General features: G+C 37.4%; 2 protein-coding genes across 4 annotated transcripts; one reads left to right on the top strand and one right to left on the bottom strand.

Moving 5' to 3' along the window:
* Positions 1-764: 764 nt before the first annotated feature.
* Positions 765-8,331, bottom strand: LOC113753235 (transcriptional repressor ILP1). Its single transcript, XM_027297338.1, has 6 exons — positions 6,983-8,331; positions 6,453-6,620; positions 3,902-4,581; positions 2,818-3,076; positions 2,425-2,714; positions 765-1,364 (listed from the first exon to the last, which is right to left on the bottom strand). The coding sequence occupies exons 1-6, from the start codon at positions 8,258-8,260 to the stop codon at positions 1,172-1,174; spliced, it is 2,868 nt and encodes a 955-aa protein (XP_027153139.1). The 5' UTR covers positions 8,261-8,331; the 3' UTR covers positions 765-1,171.
* Positions 8,332-16,511: 8,180 nt separating this feature from the next.
* On the top strand, positions 16,512-21,506 carry LOC113753666 (SUPPRESSOR OF GAMMA RESPONSE 1). Of its 3 annotated transcripts, XM_027297882.1 has the most exons (7): positions 16,512-16,738; positions 18,704-18,845; positions 19,473-19,659; positions 19,762-20,243; positions 20,567-20,971; positions 21,093-21,221; positions 21,252-21,506. In XM_027297882.1, the coding sequence occupies exons 1-6, from the start codon at positions 16,731-16,733 to the stop codon at positions 21,216-21,218; spliced, it is 1,350 nt and encodes a 449-aa protein (XP_027153683.1). In that variant the 5' UTR covers positions 16,512-16,730; the 3' UTR covers positions 21,219-21,221; positions 21,252-21,506. The 3 variants fall into 3 exon arrangements, with proteins under 3 accessions (XP_027153683.1, XP_027153685.1, XP_027153682.1); XM_027297884.1 differs by having other exon boundaries at positions 21,144-21,506; XM_027297881.1 differs by having other exon boundaries at positions 21,093-21,506.
* Positions 21,507-21,792: the final 286 nt, after the last annotated feature.

Below are 21,792 nucleotides of genomic sequence, written 5' to 3'. Positions count from 1 at the left end.
ACAAAAAAATCAACCCTCTATTTGATTAAAAATCAACTATATTAAGTCAACTAATATATGATATGGAGTTTAATATTTCTTTCTCTTCTTTCTTTTACCTTTTCTAGCTCGAATTTGATGAAATAATTAGTCAACCAGACTTTTTAGGTTGTTTTCATGGGTTGATTTTTTTGTTTGTTCAATTTTGCCCCCAATTCCGTCACCTCTAATGGTAAAAATTAACGAAAAAAGTTCTTAAATTTTTTTTTATTCAAGGGCTTATTTGTGAAATACATAGTTGAGGGGCCAAAACTGCACAGAGACAAAATTTATGGACCGTCCGGAAAGTTTCCTCAAATTTTATCGGTCACAGAAGACATCTTGTCGGTCGTTTAACTTTTTATGTCCCGAATTCATGTAGTCCCAATCATTCCTGCTTGTTAATACATCCCATCTTGATAGACACAAGAGACTCGTTAGTCACCTTTCGCACTTTACTGAGATATTAAAAATTAGGAAATTTTCTTCAATGAAACCCTAATCTTTTCTAAAAGACAGCTCAAAACGGAAGTTTATTATGACCCCCAACCCCCAAAAACCCAAAAAAAAAAAAAACATAAATCTGCTAATTAACCAAACAATCCGCAAGAGCCACCAAAAAGTTCCAGTTGCCGAACCTTAAAAACAAAGTTACAAGGGCTGCATTCTCATTAGAATACACGAGAAAAGAAAAGGCCTTCCATGTCCAGACAAAACGTGAAATCGATACTTCATATGGATCTTGATAGAAAGCCGACGAATCGAAAGGGGCCGGAATTTGGGTTCTTGATAAGAGCTCATCTTTTGGTTTCTCCGTGACTATAACACGAAACCAATAATTCATAGGGTTTTCATACTGATGGAGAAGAGGGGGCACCAGAGCCTCAGCTCGAAGCAAAACATAAGCTAACGTAACACAAAATGCATTACCTGGGCCACCAGAGGGGGGGGCCAAGGGCATCTAATTCAAAGACTATGCTAACTCGGTGTATCAAGGAATCTCATTCTTTTCAAAATTGTGCTTTATGAACTTTCCTAAGCAAGAGCTGATGTTAGCTCCCCAAGTCTTTGAAACCATTAAATGTACAAGCAAGGGGGAACCATTAGACAGAGGAGGAGCAAGAGGGACAATTAGACATCGGAGATAAGGGAGTCACAACGCCTCCTTGAGACTAAAGGTTCTTAATATTGCCCTAGCTTGGTCGTACTCATTTAGCTCCACAAGCATCTTCTTCAATCGGCGAGCAAGTTTAGCAGTTTCTGTCTGAATCCCACCAGAAACATGCCTCTTCTCCAGCGTCCTTCCAAGTGATAGCAAAAATTCCACCAGTGGCAGCAGTTTTGGGCTACAAGCATAGTGAGGATACAGTGAGTTTACTCATATGAGAAGTAGGGTAACAGTCCATTGCCCGACTTGTATCATGGGGCAAAGGAAATTAGTCAGGTGACAACGCAAGGCCTTCAAAAATTCATCACTAAATTTACATGCAACATGCCATTGAAAGCCACATGCTATTTAAAGCCATGGAGAAAAAGATGCGCGTACCACATGCAATAAATAGAGAACTAAATAACTGGTAACATAGTATCCCAAAAAAAAAAAAAAACATTTTAATGAATGAATGACCTTGAACCTCAAGGTTGCACTGGACAATTTAGGGTGAGCATTCAGAGAGTTTTGAATGTCAAGTTGGAATCATGTCCAACTCTAATCATTTTCATTAAAAGGATTGACTCAGAAGGGTCCTCATGAGATGAAACCATCCAGATACAGATATTAGCCCATACAGTTAACTTTCTTTTATATGCTTGAACACAGGGCTTTTCCTGGCTTAGCATTTCACAAGGCTTTCATCTCTTACCAAATTTCCCTACTTTTCATCTCTACCTCCTCCACACACTAAATACCCATGCCACGTAAGACCATCCGTCCCTCTGAAATATGTCACTTCAGCACAAACAGAAAGTTTTGCTACAATTTATACACTTAGTGAATGCTGTATATAGAGAGAGGCAATTGCCCACATACTAAGCCACCACAAAACCCAAGCAAACTGGCAACTATGTTTCCCCACTTTTCCCTTTATCTATTGTATTTTCTAAATCCACCTTAATTTCAGGCTTGATACAGGAGGAGCATGTAGGTCTGTATTGTATGTAGTGGCAAGGATAAATATGTAAATCATATTTTTGCAATCGTGCCTGACCAAATAGCAAGGGAGATCAAGCAAAGATGCTATCTCAAAAGCAAACTCAACTTTAAGAATTATTTTTCTGTGATCCTAAGATTTGGCAAAACTTGAAAATTTAACTTAAAAGCTTCTTTCACAATTCTTCAGTAGCATCTTAGACATACTTCCATTTTAAACCAAGAGAATGACACTTTTCACTTGAAGAAACAAGTACCTGCGATCCCCAGTAACACTTGGACCAGCCCAGACCCCATCTAAGGAGGCAACAACTCTCTCTGTTCTTGTAACTGCATCGTGAATGTTTGATTCAATGCTTCGAAGATGAGGAAGAATCTTGCCAATTAACAGTTCATCCAGAGCAAGCTTTTCCAATACTGGCCTTGCAAGAACCTTATGCCATCGACATATGTTCTTCATCAAACGAACAGACACACCAAATCTGTACGCTGCAGCTCTTGCCGCGTTTGGTACAGCTTTTAATACAAGTGTGTTCCACGTTGGCACCTATAAACTTATATCCTTTTAGTAACAATATAATATTTAAGGAAAGACAAGTACTAGTTGATATACTCTGCAAATGATAATCCAAAAAGGAGATAAGAAATACCATCAAATTGGTCACAGCATCAGCCAGGCGGTCTCGAAGTGCAGCTACTAAGTTCCCAAGTGCCAAACTGGATGGAGGAACATATCCTAAGACCAAGTTTGTAGCAGAAACAGCGTACTCTGTTTCACGTGTACTAAGCATGTCCCAGCAGTATACTAACTGGTGATGCAAAATTGGAATTGCCAGTTTCTCTACTAGTTCCGGAATAAGGTTGGCGTCAGCATCATCTTCTGGACCATAATCAAATAACAAGGAGTGCCTGAAAGTAGGAGAGATGATAGACTCAGCATCATAAAAAAAAAAAAAAAAAGCCAAAACAAAAAGATCTCATTCTCTTTCATTAGCACGTTACAACAAAAGTGAAGTCAATAATCTCATACTCTTTTATCTCTGCATTCAGTGGTCTACCTAACCATGGCTAACTGGTAGAAATCATCAAGCTCACAAAAAATTTCCACCATGCTTGTTTAAATGATACGAGCATTTAAAAGAGACAACCCCCACTAAAATTATTGCCCTGCTCTAGAAGTGGACAGCAGAATTACAGACAACAGCCACTGTATATTTGAAGCTAGAAAGCTACTACAGTTGCAACCATGCGGGTCAAGCCAAGAAAAAATTTTCAACTTCGAGGTAATTTGATTCAGTTGACCAGCAAATCCACCAAAAAGAATAGTTACTGGACATTCAAGTTCCGCGATATGAAAGTACTACATCTAACAGAAAAATAAGAACACATCTATAAGTTACACTATCATGGTTTGGCTAATTTGTAACAGGATTTTGTTTGTTTAAAATTTTTTCATCGTTGACCCAAGAAAAATAAAAAATATTAGTGATATAAATAATGTATAAATGAAATGACATGATTCACGGAAAAAAGGGTAAACAAAGAAGGCCAGAATAAAATAATAAAGAAAGAAGAAGAAGAAGAAGCAAGAGGCTGCACAATTGTGCGGGTCCCAGAGACCTTAACCTTGCCAGGAGTCAGCAAAATATTCTAGAGTGAATCGTGAAACAAAAAGGCATTTAATCAAAGTGTTGCTCAAATTGTACAGCCAAATTTCAACTGGACGCTCCATACCATTTCATATGAATAAAGTCTGAATCCTCATGAAGTGGATCCCACTTTAGAAGCTCAAGCCTTACATAAGGAGAGAAAATAGTAGGCGCACTTAGTGACATATAAGCATCACGGTAGCTTGAAGCATACTCCTTTTTCCATCTCTCAAACCTTTCTACAACTGCTGAAAGTTGAGCATAATCGTCAGCTGCATCACTGAAGATCTGTTCAGAAATCTGAAGCAACTGATCACGACTTGACTGATAAGCTGTACTCTCACTGTCACTTTCATCAGTACTTGATTCCCCTTCCATTGGCTGATTAGGACTGTCAATTTCCATGGACAACAATCTCTTTGAATCTGACTTAGCTTTCCTGTATTGTCGAGCCTCTGCCCTCCTAGCTAAATCCATTCGTTTCTGCAGATTCAAATCTCTGCCGAGTTCATCTAGCTCCACAGGTAAGTCTCTTAATTCTCTTGCAACTGCAGATGCAGCCTGAGCAGCACTTATAGCTGATTCTATCATTGCTGCACTGCTTCCACCTTTACGAAAAACAGACATTGCTGCACTCACAGCTGGTTCTAATTCCTTCATTTCATCGTTATTATCAGCGATTCTTCTTTCTAGAATTGCAGCTGCTCTTTCTTCGTGAAGCTTCTGCATCTGATCTTCAAGTTCTTCAATAAAAGGAGCCTTATGCTGCAAAGAGCAAGATTAATATCAGATCAAAATTACATTAATGTTACATTTAGAAAACACTATCTAGCAGAGTAGACCAAGAACAAGCAACAAAAGATGAAAACAGCCAAACAAAATGCTCAAAGCCCTTCAAGGAAAGTCATGGAAACTCCTACATGTAACCAGGGCAAGGGCAAGATGTTACACCAGAAAACCCTAGAGTATCCATGGCATTCTTCTCCAACCCACATTATATGTCATTGACAACTTTGCACATACTTAAGAAAAGTAGAATTTGACAAAAATACATCAGCTAGCAAAGCAACTGTTCCCATTATTGCCCATCAATTGAACAACACTATTTTGTTAGTTGAATTCGAAGTTTTACATGAGGCACAACTACCATAGTTAAGAGATGGTTTGTAATGTTATTTATCATGGCAACATGCCTCCTACGATTATTTCTTAGGATTTGTATAAAGGGTCAAGTTAGGCTTTATATACTTTCTTGAAACTTTTTTGACACAAACCAAAACAGTGATGTATAAAATGTAACAGAGTGAATAGCACATAAAGGTGATGCTGGAGGTCAAGGGTTCAATCCCTGCCTCCCACAAATTTGCCACAATTTGTGGCGGTCTTAATTGACCTTCATCACATCGAACCCCCTCCCCTTCCCCTTAGACTAGGCTAGATTAGGTTATAGGACATCTATCGTTTCGACAAAAAAAAAAAAAAAAAAAAAAAAAAAAGAATAGCACATAAACCAAAAGAGAAGTCTCAAATTTACATCCAGTATGAATCCACACAGCTCACTCACAAAATAACAATATAGCACAGATGAAGATATTCTTCAACTTGAGAAAAACAACTGAGGATCAAAAAACTTTCTTCTATCTATGTAGTGCACAATGACTTCATTCACAAGCAAGCGGTAGTGTCTGTATTACTGCTCAAAGTGAGGAGGAATATGTATGCATGAATATTGGGAGCACGAGGAGCACTACAACAGCAGATAATCCACAATGGCAATGATACCAAACAGGAGAACATTATCCAAAGCCAACAGAAGAAAATTGAAACTAAATGAGGAAAGAGGTGAATATACAATTGACACCCAGAATCATCAAAATTTAAGCAGTCAAAAAAACCATCAGATGGGTCCCTGAGACATTCTTTGAAAAAGAATAATTCTCTATATGCCACTTTCATGCTCATCATCACACTAAAGGAGACAAGACAACCTATATAACCAACTCTTCCACAATTGCTGCCCTACATATTATGAACCTCAGTTCATAATTCTGCCTGAATTTAGAAAGAGAAAAAATAGCATGTACTGCCATGAGAAGAACGCAACCTCATCTACATCGTCTTAATTGATAGATGATAAAGAAAAGAACTAAATATACGTCAACTAACAGAGCATACATGTAAAAGACACTAGAAAATCTGAAAGTTCCAAAATTGATAAAATTATCTTCAAAATTACAAAAGTAGCACGTTAAACAACATGATTCAAAGCAGTAAACCAACATATGAGTTAAGAACTCCAAAATAACAATATTTATAGATCCTTCAGTACCAAAACCTACTTGGATCTATACAGTGACAGAAAAATTGGAAGAGAATCTAAAGATGGCTGAAGTGAAGCAATCTAAGTAGTTATAACCTCAAAGCTCCTAATAACTAACAGCAGGATTTAACATATACAGAAAAATAAAGATGGGGGGTGCTAGGACAACAGATTCTCCATACTTTCGGTCACTTATGCTCAGTGACAGTAGCAAAACAAATAAAGAGAACAACATAATTGATCTATCACGTTAAGATTTGGCAACTATGGAGGGCACCAAAATATATTGGAGATTGATAAATCAGATAATCCGTACCTGCAAAAAGTCACATATAACAGAAACAAACTCACGAAGCTTTTGCATAAAGATGAACTTCTCACCAGCAGCAGATAATGAATTTTCCAGCTTGGTGACATTCAACAGTGAAGCGGATAGATTTTCATCATTCCTTGTTAATGTATCCATTGTTTTCTTATGAGACTCCTAAGAAAAAGACAAGTCAAAAGACAATAACAGATCAGTTGCAATCACTACATAAACAGAGGGAAGAAAATAAAACTTGTAAACACCAATGAACATTTTCTTCAGAGCAACATATTGGTATTAAACTCAAATATCTTCTAAATGTCCAAATTAATACTGGTCAAGACAGAAGCAGAAAACTATTAATTAAATGCTTTATCCAGTAATTCTTGTTTTTCTACTTGCAATGGTAATCTCACAACTAATTTACAACTTAAACTGATAATGCTGTATTTCCAGAAGAAATCCTACTTAAACTTATAAAACAAAGAATAAGTAATCAAATTTCAAAACAAACACTAGGAATAAATGCCAATGCATACCTTAAGCATCTTCACATTGTCATACAAAACTTTCTTAGCGAGCTCAGCTTTTTGTGATATCGGCATTTCATCTGATCCAGGCAATCCCCCAACAGCACCCCCAATACTAGGACCAACAGTATCAACAGAACTAATCTGCACTGAAGAATATACACTACCAGAGGCCACGATTGGAAAACCAAATTTCTGCTGAGGGACACTCTGAGGCACATTAACACTACTACCACCAGCAGTACTACTACTGACTCCTACACTAACGCCATCATCTAGCCTCTTTCCTAATCCCAAACCTTTCCTTGCCTGCTCCTCTTCCCACAACTTTTCCAATTCTTCCTCATCCTCATCATCGCTATTAAGAACAGCGCTATCCTTTGCCGTTACTCTCTCCTCAAAATCCTCAAACACGCCCTTCTTCCCACCATCAATTTTTGCTCCAAAAAACCCGATTCTCCCTCGAAATTCTGGCTCCTCATCGCTCAACCCCTCGGCTTCACCATGATTACTTCCTCCATCCAATGATATATAATCCTGGGCTGCAGGCCCTGCCTGCCTGAGCCTCTCTCTTTTTGCCCTTATCGCGTCTATTGTCGCCTGGTCTGGTATGACTCCCCCAGAAACCTCACTTTTCCCTCTCAAACCCAATCTAAACTTTGCCTCATCTCTCTCAGTTCTCACCAAATCGCCTTGCTGCTCAACACCCATCTCGTCATTCTCGATTTCCCCATCTGCATCGTCAACCATATTCGGTTTTGGCTTCACTAGCCCTTTCAATACGATAACGGGCTCAGTGGGCGTCACTTCGGGCTTCGATTTGGGAGGTTCGGGCCGGGCTGAACGGGAAGAGGCGAGGGTTCTAGTGTTCTTCTGGAGCTCAAGGAGGGCTTCTTTGGTGTAAGTTCCAGCTTGGGGTTGCACATTGGAAGGTAGCGACGCCGTCGTTTGAGGCCCAATTCGGTTTTTAGACGAGCTGAGCTTATGATGAGAAGAGGAAGAAGAAGAGGGTCTGGAGAGACGAGTGTTTGATGAAGAGGGACGAGGTTTAATGGGCAATTGGTCGGCGTCGGCTTCCTCATCGTCAGCGAAGCTCAGGCGGCTTTTGGGAACTGCAGTTACCGGTTTTTTAGGTCTTGAAGCGGAGGAAATGGATTTGAATTGGGGTTTTGATGATGTGGTGGTGGAGCCGTTGGTGGTGGAGGTCTTGGTACTCTTGTCGTTGTCTTCGTCGTCGTCGGCGCCATCTCCGCCTCGGCGGCGGAAATTACGGGCTTTGCTGCTCATCGTACGGTGCCGGAGTTGTGGCGGTTTTTTTTCCCCCCCGAGTTTTTGCGCAGGGAGCAGAGCGGAGCCAAGTTGTGTTAGGTGGCAATTTGGCAGTGGATCAGTGGTCAGCCTAATAGAGCTTGTTGTGGGCTTATGGGCGATTGACTATGCTGGGCTTATTTTGTGTCGGTTTGGAATTCAAACTGACCAATTTTGTGTATTCTAAACGCTATGGGCTAGTATATAATTGCTTGCGTTAAAAAAATCGTCACACTCAGCCCACTGCCAATAGCTTTAGTAGTATCCACTTTAGATAAGTGGTGTAAACGATTTTTTTTTTTTAAAAAAAGAGTGTTTGATTTGATTAAAATCATTTACATTACTGATCTAAAGTCAAAGAGTTCAAGCTTATTTGTTTATTATTATTTAACTTGAAATTATGTTCAATCTCTCCTCAAAGAAAGAATATTATGTTTAAACTTGATATGTTTATTTATTGAATCGAACTCTTATCGAACTGAGTTTGAGTAAATTAAACTATTACTCAATACACACTAATGCATGTGCAATCAAAAACTACATAATATTATCGGTTATATGTTTTAAATAAAATTGTTATTACTAAAATAAACTTTAATCTTTTAAATAGTTTTTTTATATAATAATTTTATATTGGTAGCTATGATATGTAGGAATAGTTAAGTTTAAAACATATATTTAAATAGTTAAAAGTAAAAATAGTCATGAATAGTTATAGGTAGTTAAAATAAAAGTAGTTTTTATAAGGATAAAAAAGAAGGTTCATAAAATGACGATAAATGTTAATCCCAAATCCCTTTCTCAAACTTTTGATATAGTATAGATATTTGATATATATATATATATATGTTTCAAAATTTATGTTAATCAAACCAAACTCTAGTGAGGTTTGAAACTTAACGAAATACTCAATGATTTGTTTAATGAGTTAGAAAATAGAAAATGAACGAACTTGATTTAAGGATCAAGTAATTTGATCCACCTTTGAGCATTTCTTTACACGTTCGATTCTTGTGGTATTACCTAACAATCTAGACAAAGCATTAAACTTTATCAAATTGCTAGTATTTTGTGGGAAAGTATTGAACAATTTGGACTTTTTCCCCTCATAAATAAAACATTATGCTCTTAGGAACGGGTCCGAGAGTGTGTGTAGATAAGAGATTATTTTGAATAATCTAAAAAAAAAATACCGCAACAATCAATTTAGCAGTTGTCAAAAGCACGTTTACGATGTAAAATAGCATTAAGAAAAAAAAGGCAACAATCAATTTAGCATTATTGAGATGAACATAAATCAAACAAATGTGGTATAAAACAAGGGATAATTGCAGAAACCTCCCCTGAGTTTTATGGTAATAGCATTGACCTCCCCTATGAAGTTTAAAATAGCAATCACCTCCCTAAAAAAAGACTGACACAATTTAATACATTCTTCATTGTCAATTTACTAAAATACCCTCACTAAAATTTAATTTTACCAAAGAATGTGATGACTTAAACCTAGTAAAACATTTGTCATTTTGATAATTGTAGTTTACACTAAATTAACTATTTATGCATAGTTTAACTAAATAACTAAATAACTAATAATCTAATTAATTAATTAACTAATTATCTGTTGACATAAATAACTAATTAACTTTAGATGCTTAACTAATTATCTAATTAGTTAATTAACTTCTTAATTAACTAACTAACTAACTAACTAACTAACTCAAGTTGCAGTCTCCGTCCAGCTTTGATTAAGGGTATGCTTTAGTGTGAGACTAGTTTTAGAGGCAAGAACAGGGCGGCAATTGCTGAGGAAGATGGCGCCATGAATTGGCGCCAATTTGTTACAAGTTGCTCTTGAGGTGACAAGCTGCCTACTTGCAGCATAAGAGAGTGTGCCTTGCAGATAAAATTCTGACCATTGAGAGAAGGAAACATAAGAGAAGAAAATTGGAACTCTGGCTTAGTTCATGGGAGGCTGATTGTCCGTGAGAGATAAACAACATATGTGACCGTGAGCTAGGAACCAATTTTGAGCATCAACTGCAGTTAATTTGCAAGAACTGAAGTGGAGTAGGTAAATAAATTTGTACTTTAGCTCTTGTATGATCATGTTTTTGAATACTGAGTGCAGTGAATGCATGTTTTTTGTTCCATCATGAGTTGAATGTGTTAGTAATGATCAGAAACAAATGTGATGTTATTGTCAGTAATGATCAATGCCAAATATGATGATATTGTAGCTGGTTTTAGACGAGCTGTTGTACTCTGCTATTCATGTTATTTTAGACATGTTTATCAATGGATGTTTTGATCATGATCTATTTTTCGATCTTTTAAGACTTGTATCAACTCAGTGAATGCTACAATAGTCTTGAGTTCATGACTAGTCATCAGTGTAGACATAAGTGTCTAAACTAGATACAGTTGTCTGCTATTTTCTACTTACATTGCTAAGTTTCTGTCACTTTTGAAACCTAGGATGGCTCTTTTTTCTACTTATGATATGGTTGTTCACTATGAGGAGAAACAAGTGAGAAATCCAAATATCGATCCAATTGGTTACTGTTACCTTAATCTACTATTTGATGTTGCTGAGAAGGTGTTCGGTGAAGTCCCTGGGCATCTGAATAAGTTAATACATATGAGGTGTCAGATTCCTAAGACAGATCGTATGTTTGATATTACAGATGATGATAGTGTACGTGAAATGTTTGAAATGCATAAGTCTGGAAGAATGATTAATGTGCATGTGCAGGATATGGATGTTATTCCATCTTATAAAGCTAATCAGATAAATGAAAATGGTCATAACACTGATTTGAACTTAAGAGAAAAAGGAAAGGACAAGGTATGTGTTGTTGCCATTGATGATTCTGAGGGTGAATATAGTGATTCCAGCTCTGATTCAAGCTGGCTGCACAGCATGGATAGTGACAATGAGAAAGATTTAGATGTTCATAGCGATAGTGATGAATCTGACATGTCATTTTCTGATTTTGATGACAATGAGGAGGGTGCCTTAGTTCCTTATTCTGAAAATGAAGAAGAAATTGACCCTGTTCAGCAAGCTTTGAAATCAAAACTGTGGACGTACAACCCAAAAGTAGAGATAGAGTTTAAGAAAGGTCAACTATTTACTAATGTCGATGCATTTAGAGCAGCTTTAAAGGACTATGTAATTCAGAAAGGATTTCCAATTATGAGACTAAAGAATGAGAAGAGCAGAGTCACTGCTGTTTGTGGTGTTGAAGGGTGCAAATGGAGAATCCATGCATCACCAGTTTTAGATTCCATGACCTTTATGATTAAGACTTATCAAGGTGAACACACATGTGTGATGGACAGGAAGAACACAGAAGCTACAGCTGACTGGATTGCCAAGAAACTAGTTCCAGTCATGAGAATTCACCCCAACATGTCCACCAAAGGGGTAGAAGCTGAGATGATTAAGTATGGTGTGCATCCAAGCAAATGGCAGATGTATAGAGCACTAACTAAAGCAAGAAATGAGATTGAAGGCAATCACATTGAATCGTACGCCAAATTGCCAAAGTATGCAGAGCTGATCAGGAAATACAACCCACAAAGTATCTGCAAAATACATTATGATAGGCCTACTCTTCTTGTTGAGCCTAGATTTCTCAGAATGTTTATTAGTTTCAAAGCTCAAAGAAGTGGATTTGTTGAAGGCTGTAGACCTTTTGTTGGTTTTGATGGATGTTTTTTAAAAGGTGCTTATGGTGGTGTGCTTCTCACAGCAGTCACATTAGATGCTAACAATAGCATTTTTCCTATTGCATTTGCTGTGGCTGAAGCTGAAAATAAAGAAACCTGGAGTTGGTTTTTTCATTACTTTGAGGAGTTTTTTGGGCCATTTACTTCAGAAAATGGTTTTCATGGTCCTCTAACCTTCATGAGTGACAGGCAAAAGGTGAGCTTCACAACAGGCCTTGAACATTATTCTGATTCTGTTATGCATCCAGATTCTGGATTAGTTATGTACTTGTCAATGATTCTGTATTTTTTAGTGTAACTTGTTTGCATGTTTTGGTGATCATTTCAGGGCTTGAATATAGCTTATGAAGAGAGAGTGCCTGTTGCTAGTGGAAGACATTGCTGTAGGCATATCTGCAGTAATTTTAAAGCTCAATTTCCTGGTATTCTGCTTAGTAACTTGTTCTGGAGAGCAGCAAAAAGCTTTGATGTTGCAGGACATAATGAAGCCATGGCTAGCATAAAGGAGTTAAACATAGAAGCATGGAAATACTTGGACAAAATTCCTAAAACAACATGGTGCAGATATACGTTCAATACTGGACTAAAATGTGATCATGTCACAAATAACTGCACTGAGTCCTTCAATGCATGGATAGGTGAGCTAAGAGGGAAGCCTATCTTGACACTTGTTGATGGGTTGAGGAAGAAGTTCATGAAGAAAATGCATAAGCGATATCAGAAAGGGTGCATGCTCACCACTGCCATCACACCAAAGATGCTTGGTAAACTACAAAAAATAGGACAAGCATCAAGACAATGTGAACTCACTATGGCTTCTACTGATGTATTTGAAGTGGGGGATATGAACAGGTCCTACATAGTCAATTTATCAGCTAAAACTTGTGATTGTGGAGCATTTCAAATTTCAGGCCTTCCTTGTAAACATGCTGCACTAGGGATTATCTACAAGAGAGAAAAGCTGGAATCCTACTGTGAGCATTGGTTCTCAAGAGATAAGTACTTAAAGACATATTCAAGTATGATTCATCCAATTCCTGATGAGAAAATGTGGCCACCTATGCCATATGTTACACCTGTAACAGTCCTACCTCCTCCATTAAGAAGAGCTCCAGGTAGACCAAAGACTAAAAGGAGAAGGGAACATGATGAAGGACAGTCTGCGTCACAACCAAAAAGACTTTGCTGCATCAAGTGTGGAAACTGTGGCTCTTTTGGTCACAACAAGAGGTCATGTCAAGGAGCACCTGTCCAGAATAAGAAGAATGGCAATAGAACTACTGGCCAGCAGGTGTTATATGTGCTGAAATTGCTACTGAATGTGATTATTTTATATCAATTCATTACTTACAATTAGCTTGTTCCTTAACAACAGAGCTATAGAAGAGGCAAACCAGGAAGAGGGACTGCAAACACGGGCCTGTCAGGAGCAACTCTTTGGGTAAGATTTTTTAACTTATTTAAGCTTCTGATTGTAACATTTATAGCACATGCCTTGTCGAAACTAATATTACTTGTCAATGTTTACTGCTAGGATCATGTCTCTGGCAATGTTCCAGTTGTATACTCAAGCCAAGGCAACAATCATTCTCCTTCAACTCAACCTGCACCTGCAACTGTGAATGTGCATGTGCAGAATCAGAGCACAGCAACCACTTCAAAGAAAAAGGTGCAATTGAATGAGTGCATTTTATGATATGCTTTAATAAAATGCTTGAGTGTAATGTTCAACACGTGTGATTGTACAGAGAGGAAGACCTTTAAGCAATACTGGAGCATCTGCTAGAGGGAGCAGCAAGAGAAACTACTCAAATACTACTCAGATCACTCAAATTGTGGAACAAGCTGGTCATCAGCAAATTGCTACATTTCAAGTTGCTACACCTGCATCTGAATCCATCAATGCAGCTACAACACTGCACTCAACAAATGTTAGCAACAATAGCAGTTTTAGTATGCAATTCTGATATTATCTCTATAGTTTTGGCAAGTGAATGCTTACTGCTGAAAGTATCAATTCAGTAGTATGCCATTAATTATGTACATAACAGAGCTATTTTGTACTATACTGTGGCAGTTTTAGACATGTTTCTGCCTCTCATGACATTGCAATCCTCACCATCTGTTCTAAGTGATTTAATGGTTCAGATGGTGTTTTGAACTTTTTGTGGATTGCTCAGTCATGCTCTGCTATTACTTGCCTGTTGTGTTTCACTTTTGTAGTACTTCAAATTACTGAATTCTGATCAGACTTGTTGTATTAATGCATTAATCTTGTAATACAAGTATGCTTCTGTGACTGTTTTGTTTTGTATTGTTGGTAACAAGTGATTTTGTATTGATGACAGTAGATATAAACAGAACTCTGGCTTGCATTTATATTGTAAACTACAAACGCTGCTGCATACATGATGAAGGGAACTTGTTCCTCTCCTATGTCTTACATATAAATTCGAACTGCAGCTATATCTACTTCATCACTAATGTACATTTCTGGATAGCATCAGCCTATTGACTTCACAATATGGATGAAAACATAAACAGCAACAAGTATGAGATTGATGATGAAAAGTATAGCCACTGCACTTGTCAGAACAATTGGCATTTCCATTCTAACAGCCATAGACCTTTGTTGCTGTAGGTGCGATTGTAGCACTGAATTGGTGTCATAGTTTCTACTGTTAACCTCTTCTTCTTCTGGACCCTCATACCACTGGAAGTACTTGCATTTTGCACAAAAAAAGTAGGGTAAACAACAAAAAAGCCCCCTGTGGTTAAGCAATCATACATAAAAGCCCCCTGTGGTTTCATATCATACCAGTCGATACCCCGTGGTTTGAATTAACCTGAAAAGTGGACGGAAATCGGCAAAACAGACGGAGCTGAGTGAATAGACGAAAATACCCTTTTGAAGAACGCAGCTTGCATGTAAATTTTTTTTTTTTTTTAAGTAATTTGTTAAATAGCCTGCCTGAAACCCGCTTGCGGGTTTCCCCCTTATGTAAAATGACTAAAAGCTGCGTTTCTGTTCTATTTATATCAAACACATACTCTCAAACCCTCACCTGAAGGGTGAGGATGAGAGGGGAGGTTTGCTGGGCATCCTAGGGCCCTCCGATGGGCATGTGCAACTCAACGCAGCTTGCATGTAAAAAAAATTTTTTTTTTTAAAGTAATTTGTTAAATAGCCTGAAACCCGCTTGCGGGTTTCCCTCTTTTTTTTTTAAAAATAAATTCTATGCTAAAATGACTTAAAACAAAAATAAAAGACTAAAAGTAAATAAAAACTAGCATGAAAAATAAAAATAACAGTAAATAAAAATACACTAAAAATTTGGTGTCTACAGTAGTTACTGAATAATCTGGAAACAGATTGAATGAAGACTCAGAAGAAACGGAAGCTGGTCTCTTATTATTAAAGAGTGAAGGCTAAAATAGGCATATCAGGTGAAAGTTTGTGGTGGAAATCTGTTTTTCGCATATGCACGCGCCTTTGCAGTTCGTTTAAGACACACGCCGAATATTTGACGATTTCCGTCCACTTTTCAGGTTAATTCAAACCACGGGGTATCGACTGGTATGATATGAAACCACAAGGGGTTTTTATGTATGATTGCCTAACCACAGGGGGCTTTTTTGTTGTTTACCCAAAAAAGTATAATTTGTTGGGGTTGTTTTCAGACTCAGAAATCTTCAATGTTGCCTTTCTATTGCACCAGCAATATTTGTTTTGTATTGTGAAGGATGTAGGAGAGTTCCATGATGTTCTCCTGTGGCTGGAAGAAGCCATTTTCTGATTTCTGCAATATGACTTGAAACTGCCAAACTGAGTATCAAGCAAGCTGTGTTTTGAGCTGGAAAATTGCTGCTGCATACATGAGTCCAGATTCTGGTATTCATTTTGCTACTGACCATCGTTTATAAGCTAGTGCCTTAGTTACATCAATTAGCCGTTAAGTAGCCGTTGGTTTCTCAGCAAATGAAGTTGTTGCAGGTCATCATCTGGAAGCATGTTGTTGCATTTATACCCCCTGAACTTCCTTGTGCTTAATGAAAAAGCCCCTCCCTTGTTAATACTACTTGTCAACCAACATCAGGGCAAATTTGGAACAAATTTTTTATCTCACTTGTACAGCTAATTTTTTAATGGGAATTGAAGCTGCCTGGACTGATTTTGCAACTTAATGTTCCTGTTGAGGGGTGCTATCTGCCATTTCAGAACTTAGAGGGGAGCTCAGTGCAACTGTCAGTAGTTTCAGGGGAGGTTTCTGCAATTTTCCCATAAAACAATCAGTGGCCAAACTCCTACTAAAGTGTCGGTTGATTGCCTTTTCCATTTCCAATTCCATTTTTCTGTAGGTATTGATTAATCACAGGTTGTCTAGTCAATAGTCAAACTATCAACATCGTACTCAAAGCATATGGTAAGTAGACTGAAACAAAGCCAAGACACGCTTTCAAATTTCAAAATTCACCAAAAAATGCGTCCGAAGCACACAGCGGTATATAATGGTTAGGAAAACTGAAAACACTTGTGAAACCTCTTAAACTACACTACTATTATTTGGGAAATTCCCAAGATGCTTTAATAGTTAATATATTATTAGGTGGAGAACTGTAGAAGCACTAGTTGCTGTAGGAATTCAAAGCATTAAATAGTAGAAGAAAAGGGGCATTTGTTTCACTTTTTGCTGCTTTTGATCACATCCATTCTCCCATGGCTCGGTATGTCTCTGCTTGTGGTCTCCTTCCTTTTATTCCTCTTGTGCTGTTTACTGAAAAATCACCATAGACTTGATTTTGTCGAACTCATTGACTTGTAGATAGTGCAAAGATTGAATCTTTATGAGTATCTATTGAATCTTCTAAGTCAATTCTGAGTTGGGTCTTGTGGTTTTGATGAAAGAACGGATTTTGTTTTTGATTGTTTTGGTTTATCAGCTTTACCCATTTTGTGGATTAGCCTGAAAGATCATGTGAAGCCTTTTTTTTTTTGGGAAATGGTGGTGGTGGTGGTTTTGTACTCTGAGTATTTCCGATAAAGCGAGGGTTCCTCCCAACCCCGCCCTCTGCCTCCTTCTTGGAAATAAGTTTGTTGTTTATTAACTATTTTTTACTTATCTGATTAGGCTATGGCGGGGAGGGTTGAGTTGGATGGTAATGTAGGGGGGATTGTAAGTAGGAGTTCTTGCACCCAAGACCTCCCACTTATAAAAAAAAAAAAAAAATTCTGATTAGGCTATAAAACAAAAATATAAAATTAAACTTGTGATTACTGTTGAGTATAAGCTGCAACCTCCGTAAAAGATCTATTTTTTGCAGTTGGAGATATATGTGCATGCGATTATATCATGTGAGTTTTCGTTGATAGCGGTGAGTTTTGGTGCTTGATATTCCTATAAGACGTTTAGAGCTGCATGTAGCTAGAAAAGAATTGCTGGTTCTGGCGTTGAATGGTCAATGTGGGAATATTTGCCTGCTGGTTTTCAGGGGATTGATTTTCTTGCTTTCCGGATTTTACAGTCGAGAAGTTGTGATTGCCCCTTTTTATTCATTTATTTTTTTTTGATTCATTTAATGGGTGAATGTAGTCAGTTTTGAGTATATTGATCTATTAAATTCAGTAATACACAAGAAGTCAACTAATTCAGGTTTGTCTTTGTTTTGTGATTGAGAAAGTTGAGGATGTCTGCAAAGGCTTTCTGGCTCAAGTCAAAATCGTATAAATATGCAATTTTTATCACATTCAAACATCGATATGAACCATACCCATATTCAGTTGTTGGAACAGATGTTATTAGGAGAATATCCTCCATTGTCATCTTTTTTTTGTTTCTTTTTTTTTTCATCTTGAGAAAGGGGCCAACATTCCATAATAGTTATGTTTGGAAATGAGCAAAGTGAGATAACACGACTTGTATTTGCAAGAGAAGGGCCATTATTTCAGGTAAATGAGGTCTGACGTGTCTTGAGTAAAACTTAGCACAAGAACATGAATTAGATATTTAATGTTATTCAAGAAAATTTCTAATACTTAATGGAGTGTAATTCTTATTCTGAATAGAAAAACATCTAAAAGAATGAAATTATTTTGTTGACTCCTGGAGTCCTAAATTTTAAGCCTGCAGATAATTCTTTTGGATGCAGGTAGCTCCTTAAAGGATATATATATTCATAACATAACTTCTGATAAACCTCATTAGCTTTTTATTGATAATAAGCAATGGATGTATTCATTTCTGGCTGGTAAAAACAACTTCTTTGGAGAAGTCTACTCTGTGCTGCCTATTAAAGGATGAAGTTAAGACAAGTTTCGAAATTGATTTGCATTTAGTAGAGGAGCAAAGTATCTTCCCACTGATTTTGTTGTGCTTCTAAGTGTGGTTCTTTCCTCTAAATGCAAATCCAGATGTAGTGAATGTGAAATGATTTTATTGTTTGGCAAGATTTTGCTTTAATTGGTGTGAAATCTTATGTACATTTTTCCTGTGCTGCTAATTATGCTTGCTTACTTTTCAAATCTATATTTTCATACATTTTCTGTATGCTATAGAATCCTAATTATATGTGGTCTAATATTTACTTCCGTGTCAATATCCTCTACTCTTATGGGTCTCATCTGCTTTGGCACTTCTTAAGCCTTCGAGCTGTTCAGTGCATGAACTTGATTTATTTCGTGAAATTATGCAGACCATCGTGGCTGGTTGATAGTAACAGAATTGCAACCAAAATTAGGAGTGCATCTGGCGCAAGTGATCTGCAACAAGTTAACTGGACAAGCAATCCTACAAAAACTTGCCCAAATTGTCAGCATGTCATTGACAATAGTGATGTATATTTCTTCTCTCATAAATTTTTGCATATCTCAAAATGGATGTGCATCATATTATCTGGAACAAGCTTCAGCAGTAGTTGCTTCTTAATCAGAAACACAAATTTATTGTTGGAAATTAGTTTCTGGGAGTGGTTAATTGAGAAGAAAGATTATCATATTTAATATCTGTGACCCATCTCTTTCTACTTGCCTGTGCTTTCTTCATTGGATCATTATTTAATAATCAGTATTGTTCTTTTAGGTGTGGTTGAAATGCAAAAATACTTGTGTAAGAGAAAGCCTATGGACATTGCTATTTTTAAGTTTCTCTCTATAGTCATGACGAATGAGCATTTAATGCCATGAACTAAATAAATCAATAATTGTGGGGCAGGATGAATTGATTTTCTGATTTTCAGCTTCGTTAAAATTTTGTTATGCTTTTATGCATATTTGTCCCATGTGGCTGTGTCGAAGGTTACCCCCATTTGCTTTGCTAGAGCAAAAACATATTAGTGAGATGAACAGAACATTTAGTTGCCAGTTTTCCAAAAGATGTTTTCCTCATATTAAAAGTGCATAGGAGCAGTTGGAGCCTAAAAGCTGAAAATCGTTTGTTTCTTTCTTCTGTCTTTGTTTTTTCAGGTCACCCAAGAGTGGCCGGGATTACCGCGAGGGGTAAAGTTTGATCCATCTGATCAAGAAATTATTTGGCATTTACTTGGAAAAGTTGGTATTGAAAATATGAAGCCCCATCCTTTTATTGAAGAATTTATTCCAACTGTTAATGAAGATGATGGAATCTGCTATACTCATCCTCAAAATTTGCCTGGTAGGTTATGTCTACATATACAAGACTTAATAATTCCACTTTAATGCTTTGGTTTGTATTTGTTTTCTTTGGACTTCAATCTTTTAAAGTAGTGGTTTTTAGGTGTTAAACAGGATGGGAGTGTAGCACACTTTTTTCACAGGGCAATCAAAGCTTATAATACTGGAACTAGAAAACGTCGTAAGATACTTGGTGACAGTTCTGGAGATGTTCGTTGGCATAAGACTGGTCGGACAAAGCCTGTTCATTTGGATTGTATACAAAAAGGATGTAAAAAAATTATGGTGCTGTATCTTAGCCCAGTAAGAGGTGGCAAGCCAGAGAAGACTAATTGGGTGATGCACCAGTATCACCTCGGTACAGAGGAAGATGAAAGGGAGGGAGAATATGTTATCTCCAAGGTCTTTTATCAGCAGCAACAGGTCAAGCAGAATGAAAAGGCTGAAGTAGAAGTTCCAGAAGATGATGCCTTGATTGTCAAGGTAGATCCTGTTACTCCCAAGTCTGTCACCCCTGAACCACCTCGTACTGAAAGCCGCTTCCCTGATTGTGATGCCCAAGAATCTGTTCTTCCAGCGGCTCAGGTAAAGTTGGGTCCTCCCTGTTTAAAATCATTTCTATTTGGCACTTCCAGATACCATGAAGGATGGGGGTGTTTAGTATTTGCCATTCATTTTGTTTCTTATGACCGCCAATCAAAGGCACCTTTGTGTTGTGTGGCTGTTACATCATTTTTTGTTCATTGTAATGATCTTATACTCATTTATGAACTTTAAAAAAAAGAAGTTTGCAGGGTAGCACAACCACCAATATGACTATGGTAGAGGACTCTTGCCAGGGTGGAGAATTAGAAATTCTATTAACATCTGTATTATCTATCATTCAGTGATTGTTAATTATTCTGTAGCATCATGGTGTGGTTTGCATGGAAGATGAGGTTAGACCTCCAAGCGACCAGCCCAATTGTGAAGATCCTGTCACTGCTGTGGATCTTGCTGATCAACAGGATGATAAAACCGACAATGATGCTGGTGAGAAGAGAGAGTGGTGGGATAGTGAATCACAATACTTGCTAGACTCACAGCAACTTGTAGAAGCACTATCTTTATGTGATGAGTTTCTACGGAGCCAATCTCCAAACAGAGATGGAGATAAAAATGAGCAAGAATTAAAACCCAAACCTCGTCTTGCTGATTATGCCCACTTAGGACCTGAACATTTGAAGAAAGATTTAGAAGAGTGCCAAGATCTGGTCCTTGATCCAGTAAACCTGGAGCTAGATACACCTCCTGACTTCCGGTTGAGCCAGCTTGTGAGTTCAAGCCTCCTCTCTCTGCTTCATATTATTATATTAATGGTCTACTTTATCTTGGTTAGTTTACTACTGCCTTCACCTTCTTTAGTTCTAGTTCAAGGTTTCAAGTGCTTTGCAGGAATTTGCATCTCAGGATAGTTTTATATCATGGGGTGGAAACAAATTGCAGGAATTTGCATCTCAGGATAGTTTTATATCATGGGGTGGAAACAAATCTGCTGACATTGAGGAGCACGGTACTTGACAAGTAGGAGCACAGGTGGGTTTTTTGTCTGAAGCACGGAATGGAGAGAAAGGACCACTGACTTTTGGCTGTCAATTTGAAGCTTCTTGCTAAAAATGTTCATTTTGAATCAGAATACTTGAATGATGTATAGGCTCATATAGTAGCCCATGTTTTGACTAGCTTCTCAGTTGAACGTAAGTTTGTATGACAGCTTCCTTGTACCTGTTACAATTGTCACTCGATGGGTATGCTCTTGTTCATTTTATCATAACTAAAATGTGATGCGGTTTATGTGCTTTTCTGACATTTTTTTATTTGTTATGCATTTTCTTTTGTATTTTTCTCTCTTTTTATCGAGACAAGACCAAGATTAGGGTCATGGTTTTGAAAGTTTGGCTCTGCCGCCCAATAACCATGGGAGAAAATGGAAAGGTGGCTTCTCTTTAGGGGTGAGAGTTATCAAGTTTTACTTCATTTACAATTATAGATACCATCATATGTAGACCTATGGGTTGGCATGGATTAGATATTTTTTGGGATATTTTATAAAAATTATACTATAGGATTGTATGGTAAAAATTTACTGTACAAT

This window comes from Coffea eugenioides, chromosome 11 (assembly GCF_003713205.1).
Source record: "Coffea eugenioides isolate CCC68of chromosome 11, Ceug_1.0, whole genome shotgun sequence".
NCBI classification, from domain to species: Eukaryota; Viridiplantae; Streptophyta; class Magnoliopsida; order Gentianales; family Rubiaceae; genus Coffea; species Coffea eugenioides.
Note: the sequence above shows the minus strand (reverse complement) of the source record. Positions and strands in the feature narration are given on the sequence as shown.

Excerpts from the sequence above, each read along its gene's own strand:
- LOC113753235 (XM_027297338.1), bottom strand. The coding sequence starts at position 8,260 with ATGAGCAGCAAAGCCCGTAATTTCCGCCGCCGAGGCGGAGATGGCGCC. Across the intron at positions 6,621-6,982 it reads ACAATGTGAAGATGCTTAAG|GAGTCTCATAAGAAAACAAT; the intron begins GTATGCATTGGC and ends TCTTTTTCTTAG. Across the intron at positions 3,077-3,901 it reads GACTTTATTCATATGAAATG|GCACTCCTTGTTATTTGATT; the intron begins GTATGGAGCGTC and ends TCCTACTTTCAG.
- LOC113753666 (XM_027297882.1), top strand. Across the intron at positions 20,244-20,566 it reads CTGTTCTTCCAGCGGCTCAG|CATCATGGTGTGGTTTGCAT; the intron begins GTAAAGTTGGGT and ends ATTATTCTGTAG. Across the intron at positions 20,972-21,092 it reads ACTTCCGGTTGAGCCAGCTT|GAATTTGCATCTCAGGATAG; the intron begins GTGAGTTCAAGC and ends AGTGCTTTGCAG.